The 13,050-nt window shown below is 45.2% G+C and overlaps 1 protein-coding gene across 1 annotated transcript in view; it reads right to left on the reverse strand.

Annotated features, from left to right (window-relative positions):
• The window catches only part of LOC137541998 (melanoregulin-like), a 49,865-nt gene that overhangs the window by 5,480 nt on the left and 31,335 nt on the right, over positions 1–13,050 (reverse strand). Inside the window, exon 3 of the mRNA XM_068263588.1 lies at positions 12,623–12,782. Within this exon, the coding sequence (XP_068119689.1) occupies positions 12,623–12,782 (160 nt within the window). The remainder of the gene's footprint in view (positions 1–12,622; positions 12,783–13,050) is intronic.

The following is a 13,050-nucleotide window of genomic DNA, read 5'->3' on the forward strand; positions in this document are numbered from 1 at the left end:
AGAAGCAGCAAGCTCTGGAAGCATGATCTACTAAACGCTGTGACCTACACAAAAGCGCTCAGTCATTCCAATTAAATGTTGTAAATCACCTCTACCCCCAAGCGAATTAAAAAAAATGATGAGACATCATCCGTGTCAACCTGCCCTAAATATTGTTCAAACTAAAGTACAAGAAAACTGAGGAAAAACATGTACGGCTACCAATCCCTTTGTAGTGTCTAATCCAGGGGCGCCTCTAGCCTTCTTGTCACTCCAGGCAAGAAATCCTGTGGCGCCCCCCCCCCCCCCCCATAAAAATAAAACAAAAATCATATACATTATAGAACACTTCACACATGATATAAGCCATCAGAGAGGGATAACTATGAAATGGGGCCCTAGGCAAGATAACACTTTGCCCTCCACTGATGGTCACCTGGCTTATTTAGTTAGATTTGGTGGGGGCTAGCAACCACCAGGCCCCTAAACTCTCTCTAGACCCTAGGCAGCTGCCTAAGTTTGCCTTGTGGATGATCAGCATTGTATGCCATACAGCACATGCTGCCAGTATGCACCTCAAATACAGCATCCACACTACAAGTTCCAATGGCAGTCACATTGCAAGATTGGATTATCAAGCAAGACATTCTTACTTTCAAAATAATTTTTCACAAACATTATGAGATATGCAGATATGTTACCACCTGTTAGGGTAGGACTAGAGTGGGTATATCATGACATTGAAGGGCTGATATGGTAAGGTGGTTTAAGGCCCAGTGCACACCGAGCGGTTTTAGCAGCGATCCGCCAACCACATCTGTCTGTGAAAACGCTTGGCTAATGTATTTCCATGGGATGGTGCACACCAGCTGTTTGAGGTTTTTAGCAAACCGCAAACGTGCCTCCTGCTGCACATTTGCGGTTTGCAGAAGCGATTCTGCCTCAATGTAAAGTATAGGAAAAATGCAAACCGCTCTGAAAAACGCTAGATCAGAGCAGTTTTCCAGGCGTATTTGTTACAGAAGCTGTTCAGTAACAGCTTTTACTGTAACAATATTTGTAATCTGCTTCACAAAAACGCCCGGCATGTTTAGAAAATGTCTCTAAACATGCCTAGAATCGCTCTGAAATCTGCTCCAAAACCGCTAGCGTTTTGAGGATCTGCTAGCGGTTTTGGTGTGCACTGGGCCTAATAGTTTGATTCATAATCCATTCTGGAGATAAGCACAGTGTGTTTGTAGTGTAAGTGATACAAGAGAAGGTAAGTAGAATGGAGGGAGGAAGGGTAGTAGAGGGTCAGAATTGATGACATGGATGAGCAGATATCTATGAGTAGAATAGAGGCTCAGTGGGTACCACTACTGCATTTTAGTGCTGAGTCCTAGGCTTGAACATTGGCCAGGGCAAAATCTGCATGGAGTTTCTGTCTTCAGACACTTCAGACATTTCCTACATCCTAAAAAACATACTAATAAGTCAACTGGTTTACCCCAAAACAATCCTATATTGAAAATATTAGACTATAACTATGGTAGGGATTAGACTGTGAGCTCCTCTGAGGACAGTCAGTGACATGACTATGTACTCTCTAAAGTGCTTCAGGAGATGTCAGTGCTATATAAATAAACAATAATAATATGGTAGGACATTATACTATGACTATGGTAGGGTTAGATTGTGAGCTCCTCTGAGGACAGTCAGTGACATGACTATGTACTCTGTAAAGTGCTTCAGGAGATGTCAGTGCTATATAAATAAATAATAATAATATGGTAGGACATTAGACTATGACTATGGTAGGGTTAGATTGTGAGCTCCTCTGAGGACAGTCAGTGACATCACTATGTACTCTCTACAGTGCTGCAGAAGATGTCAGTGCTATATAAATACATAATAATAATATGGTAGGACATTAGACTATGACTATGGTAGGATTAGATTGTGAGCTCCTCTGGGGACAGTCAGTGACATGACTATGTACTCTGTAAAGTGCTGCAGAAGATGTCAGTGCTATATAAATACATAATAATAATATGGTAGGACATTAGACTATGACTATGGTAGGATTAGATTGTGAGCTCCTCTGAGGACAGTCAGTGACATGACTATGTACTCTGTAAAGTACTGCAGAAGATGTCAGTGCTATGTAAATACATGATAATAATATGGTCGGACATTACAGTTTGACTATGGTAGGGATGAAATTGTAAGCTCCAGTGAGCAGTCAGTGACATGACTATGTACTCTGTAAAGTGCTGAAGATGTCAGTGCTACATAAATACACAATAATAGTTCCAAATGCTACTGGCTCCCCTGAAGAGTGCTCAGACTAGTGTACATAGTTGTGCACATTGTTCCCCAAGTAGCAGTTGTTTGGTCAGGGAGACAGTGGGAGAGGGAGCATGAGCAGAGGGTGAGGGCAAGCAAAGTTAAGCTCCACACTCACCACAGTGACTGCAACAACACAGGAAGATGGATCCAGCGAGGTGTCCCTCATGACAAGCGTCCAGCGATTCATCTTCCTGCCAGCGGGTATGTGAGATGTCACGTGACATTACAGGACGGGCGCGAACGAGAAGTCAAGCGACCTCAGTACTTTACTTGATCCTCAGTGACGGTCACTTTTCACCACACAATGCTAAGCGATGTCACGACATCGTGTAAATGACTACTTGTCGCTCAAAAAAAAAAATTGATGAACATCAGGAAAATCGTTGGAAAAATCGTGAGGTGGTACATAGCATTAGAGAGAGGGCAAACAGACAGCACTAATGGAAATACATTATTATGCCATCTTCAATTATAAGTAGTGATGGATGTAATTACACACATTGCTTACATGTCCATTATCATTGTTTGAGCTTTAGATGCTGCCCTCCTATTCACTCACGCACAATGAAAGACAAAACCTGCAACCCCCACTGTGTCCATTACACACTTCAAACACTGTCCTGTTGAATTCAGGGAGAAGTGCAGGCTGTGTAGGGGAGAGGATCAGATGATCCTACCGCTCCATAGCTAGTCATGGCGATTGTCCTGACATCTAGACATGCAGACATTCTAGCAGAGCACACAGCTGTCTGCAGAGTTTACTGTTTGTTTGTTTGTTTGTTTGTTTGTCTCACTCCCTCTGCAGACTCAGTAACATTTGGGGGTAGGGCGCTGTCGCTGTCTCCTCTGTGGAGGGGCAGAGAACAGCTATAAGCCAGACACCTTCTTCTTAGGGAGTATCTATAATTCTGAACTCTGAATGATTCTTTAGTGACTTAGCAGAAGGCTATTTGTGAAAAGAGCAGAGTAACCAAGCAGCTCAGGGTGACCCAAGCTACTAGGAATGTATAGGGGGATAAAAGGAACCAAATGCCCTCCTACTAAAAAAGCAAAGCTTGGTGTAATTTGCCTTCTTAAAACAGAAGGAAATCTTTTTCTCTCCAGTCCCTTACAACGGTCTTTCAGGACAGGAATTTTTATTTCCCCTTGGACTGACAGTAATTTATTGCGCCTTCCCCATCAAAGCCGCTCAAAGCCGCTGCCTGGGTGGTCAGTAGGTAAAGGCGCCCCTGGTCTAATCCTGACTCTCAATCCCAACATCACCACCACCACCTCCTCAAGTACAACAGCTGTGCTGCTGCCTAACAAGGACCAATCCACATCTCCTCAGTTCCTATGGAAGGATGGAATCTTATCAATGTTCCCCATAATTGGGACTATCAATGTCCCACCAGTCTCTGTCCTTGTAAAGGTCCTTTCACATGGGCAGTTGAACTGCATGCTCAATGAGCAGTTATTAAGCAGTAGCGAGCAGTTGCCAAGCAGCAGTGAGCATATACCAGGGAGAAGCAAGAAGTTGTGAGAGTTCAACAGTCTTTTCACTGCCTATCAACTGCTCGTGGGAAAGGGCCCTAAAGCTGAAGGGACAATACACTGCACTGTTCTGGGGGGTGGGGTGAGGAGGAAAACCAAGCTCTCACAGGCTGGTCAGACCTGGCATGCCAAATCCTTAGGTGGTGTTGGGACACTAGTGTACGGTCCTTTCTCCAGCCTGTGTACATAGCTTATGTGTCCTGGTCTCATCTCTCCAGTAAGATGAATCAAAATAGAACACAACAACAAAGCCCCACTTGTAGTTTGAGAAACATTTCAATTTTTTTTAAATGTCTCAGTTTTCCCAAACTTATGACCAGAGGGCACAAGTGATTTTTTATCTTATGTTATCTAGGCTTTAGCTTGACAGAAGAGCTGCCAACTCATCACATTTCCTTCAAGACTTGCAGCTTTGTTCTGTCACATCATATGCATCACAACTTGCATAACCTTGTCAGCCTGCATGGCAGGAAGGCGAAAGTTCAATCAAACAACTAAATACACAATTCAAATACATATGTGAAGAGAACTTATGTGACCTGTCGAAGGATGTGTAATCTGACCCACCGGTCCTTTGACTCACATTCTTGTCGGGGCGTTAACTAGTTTGGTAACCCTTCAAGCCCTTGTATACTAGGCCTTTTTGTTTGGATTGTGTTACCCTTTCTGCATGCAGGGTAATGCAACAACACAGAAAGTCTATGGGGCCTAGTAGTACCATGTGACTTCCGCTGTGACGCATGGAAGTGAATAGGCGACGCAGAAATTTAAAATTTGTTGGTGGCAGTGGTGCGGCGCGCATGCGTGAATCGACTCATATACAACGGGGAAGCCGGCAATCCCAGTGACATACTGTCTGTCCAGCAGTGAGTACCTCAGTGGGCAAGGGGCGGCGACGGGTAAGCGGAGGAGTATGCCCCTCTCCATTGTATCGCACTGCCAAAAACTACATTCATATGACCCTGCGGCAGAGTGGGCCAACAGGGTCATATGCATAGAGCCTCTGCCGGCACACTCTGCCCACTCTGTACCATAATAGGCCCCCATTTTTTTTATATACAAAATGTACCTGTAGACAGTAATATGGTCACTGGAGAACTCCAACTAGTGGCAGTTAGCAGCGGTAGCGCCAGCACTCAGCTACTGTTTAGCCAAAGTCCGAGTAGTGGCTGTGACTGTGGTGGGAGTGGGAGTGGCGTTTGGCTAGTGTTGCTGAACTCTGGGTAGTGGTGCTGACTCTGATTTGATAAGAAAAGGCAATAGTCAGGGCCGGATTTACCATAAGGCACTGTAGGCACATGCCTACAGGCGCCTGATGATGGAAAGGCGTCTCACTCCCGTCCCCTAGTGTTTCCCTCCCTCCTTCCCTATGCAGAGTCCTGATGAGAGTGTAGATGAGAGTTTACTCACCCGGGTTGCGGCATTCCACTGACCAGATTGCCTTTCATTCGAGGACACCACTATCTACTTAATACTGAGGATAGCTCTGGCTACCTAATACTAAGGGGCACCTGTAGCTACCTATGACGGGCAAGGGAAGTAAGGGAGAAGTGACAGCTGGGCCAGCCAGCATACTTGCGGTACAGTTCGGCAGGGTTTGTAGGTTTATGAACAATTAAGTCTATGGTGCCAGGACATCTGTGCCTATAGGCTCCAGTGATGTAAATCTGGGCCTGGCAATAGTGGAATATTACTAACAATTCCAATATTCTACTATTGCGTTCATTCTTCTCCCGATCAGTTTGTAACTTTTAAATGTACGCCATCGGAGTCCATCTGCACCCAAAACTGAACTAGGCAAATTCTCAAAGCAATCATGTGGATTAGTGTAAATGATAAGCTTTACTTCCAGAACTAAACTTTTCAAATTCAAACCCCTTATTATATAGCTTTGCTTTCCTGCAGTTGTGCACCTATCCATACAAAGTTAGGTCTCACAATTGCTCAGCACCATCTTCCTATGGTCTAAAAGTCCACCTCCTTTCTGCAAACAGATGGATTTTATTGTAACGCAGGGATGCTGGGAAGTGTACTCTGACATCTGTTGTTGTTTTGGCTTTCAGTGTCACATAATCACACCGAGTGACCCACCCACTGTCTGATTCCATAGAGGAGAGCAAGTCAGCTGTACTGCAGTGGCAAACAGACGTGGCCCATGATACAGGTATTCTTTCCATCACTGTAATTCTATATACTACTTATATTCACTTATAATATTGATGAGCTTTTTGTCCCTAGGCCTTCTCAAAGGACTAGAGGACATGATCTGCGCATGGAGGAAAAACGTGTTAGCCATTTATTTAGGAAAGGGTTCTTTACAGTAAGAGTGATTAAGATGTGGAATGCATTGCCACAGGAAGTCGTTATGGCAAACTCTATACCTGCATTTAAAGGGGGCTTAGATGCTTTCCTTGCGTTGAAAGACAATTACTAGGCTACAATTACTAGGTAATTGTGCAGAAAAAGTGGGATCAGCGCATCACCAGGCCGCCTCTGAATGGCCTCAGCTCAGAGATGCGCTGAGCCCCCCCAGGAACTACAAACGCACCTTGAACCAAACAGAGGCTCTGCATATACACCAAAGAAAAACTAACAAGTGGGAGCAGCTGACCAGAATTAAATCAAACATAGCAAAGAAATGAACAGCGCTACTTAAAAACAGATGAATGCTTACCTGCAGGTTGTATGTGTGCTCATTGTGTATTTGTATCCCATGAGTGGGGTCTGCACTTTTTTGCAGGTAAGCATTCATCTGTTTTTAAGTAGCGCTGTTCATTTCTTTGCTATGTTTGATTTAATTCTGGTCAGCTGCTCCCACTTGTTAGTTTTTCTTTGGTGTATATGCAGAGCCTCTGTTTGGTTCAAGGTGCGTTTGTAGTTCCTGGGGGGGCTCAGCGCATCTCTGAGCTGAGGCCATTCAGAGGCGGCCTGGTGATGCGCTGATCCCACTTTTTCTGCGCAATTCTTAATTTTACTGGTAGCGCGCCCAGGCTATGCATATGCATAGGTAGGTTTTAGTTAGTGTTAGGTCCCCTCCCATGGAGGAAAGACTTCTTCGACAGTGGGAGGGACGAGTACCTAACAAATTGCATTGCAAGCTGTTAGTGGAAACTAACATCCTCCAAGTGGTAGACAGGTTGTATGTGTGCTCATTGTGTATTTGTATCCCATGAGTGGGGTCTGCACTTTTTTGCAGGTAAGCACTCATCTGTTTTTAAGTAGCGCTGTTCATTTCTTTGCTAAATTACTAGGTAATGCCCAGCGATGTTGATCCAGGGATTTTATCTGATTGCCATCTGGAGTCGGGAAGGAATTTTTCCCTTTTGGGGATAATTGGACCATGCCTTGTAAGGGTATTTCGCCTTCCTCTGGATCAACAGGGATATGTGAGGGAGCAGGCTGGTGTTGTACTTTATACTGGTTGAACTCGATGGACGTATGTCTTTTTTCAACCAAAATAACTATGTAACTATGTAACTATGATTGCCATTAGATTTGTCTTGCATATTTGGAGTTTGTTTGGGCTTTATATAATGCAGCGGCCTCATTAATCTGGCCTCAGACTACTGATTGACATATAAAGATGTTCACAACAATGATGGGTCTTGGTGTTTAAGAGTGACCATACATCAGTACAGAAATCAATATAATAGATATCATTACTGCACAAGCCATATTATAACTGAAGAGTGTTGTTACTTTTCAGCTTCAATCAGCAGCTGTATAAATATCTAGTAAACTTGACGGAAACCATGCCAATATTAAAAGCCAGATTTAAATGTCATCAGGTGCCTAGAGGCACAGAAATCCCAGTGCCTTTGAACTCCACCCCTGAAAACATGCCACTCCCTGAGTCATAGCTTTTGCTTGTGATAGCACCTGACCCACATTGCAGGCATTTATACAGTTATTGTTGTTTATATAAATAATTCATGCACATAAATGTTGATACTTGTACTCCGGACATATAAAAAGCCAATTTCATGTGTTTTATAACAAAGCACAAACATCAGCTAAGTATAATCTTCCAGGGCAAAAAAGGCTGGGTAGTATAGGAATCTTCCTAAATATGTTCCAATAATTAAATATATACTTAAAGGACTCCTGAAGTGAGAGGTATATGGAGGCAGCCATATTTATTTCCTTTTAAAGAAAAACTGTAACAGAAAAAAGTGCCCCTTGGAGTACTTACCTCGGGAGTGGGAAGCCTCTGGATCCTATCAAGGCTTCCACCATCCTCTTCCGTCCCACAGTGGTCTCGCCGGGCCCCTCCAAATGACGGCCATGTAAATATTTACCTTTCCAGTTCAAGCGCAGGCGCAGTAGCAACTCTCGGCTCGGGATCAGGATCAGGAATAGCCAATACCAGTCAGGTCCGCTCTACTGCACGGGTGCAAGTCTCCTGCATCGTAGACCCGATTGGGATAGGCTATTTTTGCCTTAGCCCATCGGGGAGCCGCTACTGCGCCTGCGCTGGAGCTGGGGAAGGTAAATATTGCTGGCGCTACTGCACCTGCGCCACAGCACAGGAAATTGTCGGCTGTGTTTTCGGAGGGGCCCAGCAAGACCACCGTGGGACGGAGAAGGAAGGGGGAAGCCTCGATAGGATCCAGAGGCTTCCCCCTCCTGAGGTAAGTACCCCCCAGGGGCACTTTTTTCTATTACAAGAATCTCTTTAAACAATATCCACCTGGCAGTTCTGCTGATCTTTCATGCCTCAGTAGTGTCTGAATCTCACATCTGAAACAAGCATTCAAATCTAGTCAAACATCTGATGTGCATACTTGTGCAGGGTCTACGGCTAAAAGTATTAGAGGCAGAGGATCAGCAGGACAGCCTGGAAATATATTTAAAAGGAAGTAAATATGGCAGCCTCCACAGGGCTGGGCCGAGGCATAGGCTGGAGAGGCTCCAGCCTCAGGGTGCAGTGTAGGAGGGGTGCACAATTCATTCAGCTGTCATTCCTAATTTTGTATGAAGCAGAAAGAAATAAGAAAAGGGGATACATAGCAGTGACTGCAAGCCAGATAACTAGATATTAAGGTGTTGGGGAGGTTGTGGGCCCTGTGGCGCCTCTTAGTCTTATAGCAATCAGTGTGTGACGGCTGGGGTGGGAGGGATGGAGGGGCGCACTTTGGTGTCTCAGCCTTAGGTGCTGGAGGACCTTGTCCCTGCTCTGAGCCTCCATATCCCTCTCAGTTAAGTTAAAGTTAAATGACCATTCCTACTTAAAGGGGTTCTTTGGGGGGAACCTGAGGATAAAATCTGCCACTTACCTGGGGCTTCTTTCTGCCCCATGTAGCAGTAATGTCCCACGCCGTCCTCCTCCTATCCGCCGTTCCCTGCCCCCGGCACTGGGCATTATTCGTCTGACATAGCCAAATAATGCGCGCTGCCGTTCGCGTCCTCAGAAGCTTACTGTGCAGGCGCAGTATGAAGTTTTCTTGTACCGTCCCTGCGCAGTAAGCTTCCGATGACGTGGGCGGGAGCGAGCAGGCCACGGGCGCGCAGCCGCAGTTGGACGGCGTGCCGCGTTAGACCGGGGAACGGCGGATCGGAGGAGGACAGCGTGGGACATCACTGCTACAGGGGGCTGATAGAAGCCCCAGGTAGGTGGCGGTTTTTATCCTCCGGTTCCCTCCACAGAACTCCTTTAGAGTAGCACTAAAACATTTTAGAATTTAAAATACATGTGTATGAATATGTGCAAAATGTACATTTGTCGCAGAGTAAAAGTCCCCGAGTAAAATGAGCTATACATTACTTTTCTCCTATCTTGCTGTCACTTAAAGGGACTCCGAGCTCACGAAAAAAAGAAAAGTTGTACTCACCAGGGGCTTTCTCCAGCCCAGTGCTGGTCGGGAGGTCCCACGCCGGCGTCCTGGCTCCTCTCCTTCTCCCCGCTCCGGTATAGCTGACAGGCCGCAGCCCGGGCGACACTCGGTGGAGTGTCGGGCTGCAGCTTCCGCGTATGACGCGGATTACGTCACACGCCGGCCGCCTCACGTCATCACGGCGGCCGGCGTGAAAGTACTGCGCATGCGCGATTAAAGCGCGCATGCGCAGTACTTTCACGCCGGCCGCCGTGATGACGCGAGGCGGCCGGCGTGTGACGTAATCCGCGTCATACGCGGAAGCTGCAGCCCGACACTCCACCGAGTGTCGCCCGGGCTGCGGCCTGTCAGCTATACCGGAGCGGGGAGAAGGAGAGGAGCCAGGACGCCGGCGTGGGACCTCCCGACCAGCACTGGGCTGGAGAAAGCCCCTGGTGAGTACAACTTTTCTTTTTTTCGTGAGCTCGGAGTCCCTTTAAAGGGGAACTGAAGTAAGAGGTATACGGAGGCTGCCATATTTATTTCCTTTTAATCAATACCAGTTGCCTGGCAGCCCTGCTGGTCTATTTCTCTGCAGAAGTATCTAAATAACACCAGAAACAAGCATGCAGCTAGTCTTGTCAGATCTGACTTTAAAGTCTGAAACACCTGATCTGCTGCATGCTTGTTCAGGGGCTATGGCTAATAGTATTAGAGGCAGAGGGTCAGCAGGGCTGACAGGCAACTGGTATTGCTTAAAAGGAAATAAACATAAAACAACTCCATATACCTCTCTCTTCAGTTCCCCTTTAAAATAGGCAGTAACAATCTGACAGAACTGACAGATTTTGGATTAGCCCTTCTCCTCATGGGGGATTCTCAGTTTTTTTTCTCAAAAACACTTTTTGAATGGCAGTTGTTCAGTCCAACTGCCAAAATAGTGTGCGGGAGATTTATAGATCCTTTCCGGGAAGTGTTTTTTGTAATGAATAGTGGAAATGCTGAGAATCTTCCACAAGGAGCTGGACTAATCTAAAACCTCCAAATCCAGAGCATCATGTCAGACCTGTTACAAGTGATGGACAATTTTTGTGTGGAAACTGGGATCTTACGCCAGTTTCTACTTTACTTCCTTCTCCCCATATAGAGTCAAGTCCATAAATACAGTATTGAGACATTGACACATGCTTGGCTCTATATACAAACACAATGGAATTGAAATTAATGAACATGATGTGCTTTAACTGCAGACTGTCAGCTTTAATTTAAAGGTATTTACATCCAAATAAGGTGAAAGGTGTAGGAATTACAACAGTTTGCATATGTGCCTCCCACTTCTTAAGGGAGCAAAAGTAATGGGACAATTGGCTTCTCAGCTGTTCCATGGCCAGGTGTGTGTCATTCCCTTATTATCACAATTACAGTGTGAAGATAAAAGGTCCAGAGTTTATTTCAAGTGTGCTATTTGCATTTGGAATCTGTTGCTGTCAACTTTAAAGATGAGATCCAAAGAGCTCCAAGCCATCATTAGGCTGAAGAAAACAAACCCATCAGAGACATAGCAAAAACATTAGACATGGCCAAAACAACTGTTTGAAACATTTTTAAAAAGAAGCAACCCAGAAGTTGACCTCAGCAACCTGGAAGACCACGGAAAACAACTGTGGTGGATAACTGAAGAATTCTTTCCCTGGTGAAGATAACACCCTTCACAACAGTTGGCCAGATCAAGAACATAAGAACAATTTTTCGATTAGATAACTTTTTCCAATTACTTCATTAGATCAAATATTTTTTCAACTTGGAAAAAAACAGGATAATCGTTCGTTTTTCTTGATTAAAAAAAAAAAAAAAAAAAGATTATTTTTGACTTTCATTCAGTTAGATTGTTTTGGTCGAATAAACAGGAAAGTCGAACGTTTTTATTGTACTGTGTATGGGCACCATAAGTGACAGCAACATAGGAGAAAAGTAATTTATAGCTCATTTTACTATGGGACAAATGAACAGTACATCTTATGTGAATTTTACATTTTTCCTCCACAATAGTGGTTCTTTAAGAACGAGGTACTGTATTCAGGGGTCAGCAGGAGCTACCATCAGGCTCTATCTCAGACAGTGGCGTAGCTAAGGAGCTGTGGGCCCCGATGCAAGTTTTACAATGGGCCCCCCAAGCACTCTATACATAGCAATTGATACAGCGCACCAAAACCTGCCAATGGCAACTACAGTGTCAGAGATGCAAGAGGGGGATGGGGAACAGCTTGTTCATGATTACCTATTTTCAAGTATCTATAGAAGTGATTATTATGAGCACATGATCAATAGAGAGCTAATACTAAAGTTGAGGGAAGGCCCTTTGGGGCCCCTGTGGCCCAAGGGCCCCGATGCGGTTGCTCCCTTTGCACCCCCTATTGCTACGCCTCTGATCACACATATGTTTGGTTTGCCTCAAGAACTGAAGGAGGAAAACTTAGAGACAGAGATGACACTTGCAGGGCATTTAAATGCTTGCATTTTCCCACCCATGTGATCATCCAGGGCCGGGCCAAGGCGAGATAGGCTCCAGGCTCCAGCCTCAGAGCGCAGTGTAGGAGGGGGCGCACAACTCACTCAGCTATCATTCCCCTATTGTGTTTGAAGCAGCGAGAAATAAGAAAAGGGGATGCATGCATGGCAGTGACTGCAAGCCAGATAACTAGAGATTAAGGTGTTGGGGGGATTGGGGGCACCTCTTAGTCTAATAGCAATCAGTGTGTGACGGCTGGGGCAGGAGGGATGTGGGGGGCGCACTTTGGTGCCTCAGCCTAGGGTGCTGGAGGACCTTGCCCCAGCTCTGTGAGCATCTAATGGGTCATCAGTTCAGAGCAGGAGCTGTCTCGGGTGCTGAATATCCTGTGCAGCTGACTAATTGGGGTGTTAGTACATGACAGTACATGACAGAATTTCCATAGTCACTAACTGACCTCTGACCCTCGTCTCGTTTTCGCCCTCTTCTGGAGCAGGTTGTACAGTTCCCGGTCATCGTCTCTCTCGGTGTGAGATACATCCTGTGGTTCATTCCATAGGTTTGCCTCCTCTGCTCTCTTCCTCTTCACCTCCCGATCAAAGTATAAGAGGGTTTCACTAGAATGATTGTAGCAAAAGAAAATGAATAGGAAACCATCATTTTTGTGTTGTGCAAGCAGAGGAAAGCTTTGTGTTTAGTAAGATCATGTTTTCATTGCAGGACACAGTAGGCCAGTCATATAAAATGATTTTGTTGGATTGCATAAATTACTCTAGCATTCCCTCTCTTTGTTTTGTTTTTGAAAAAGGGTTTTTCCATTTAGAGAAACTTTGTTCACCACCCTTGGTAATTTGCCTTATAGTCCAAACAGACGTGTGTACTGGT

Source organism: Hyperolius riggenbachi, chromosome 12 (genome assembly GCF_040937935.1).
Source record: "Hyperolius riggenbachi isolate aHypRig1 chromosome 12, aHypRig1.pri, whole genome shotgun sequence".
NCBI classification, from domain to species: Eukaryota; Metazoa; Chordata; class Amphibia; order Anura; family Hyperoliidae; genus Hyperolius; species Hyperolius riggenbachi.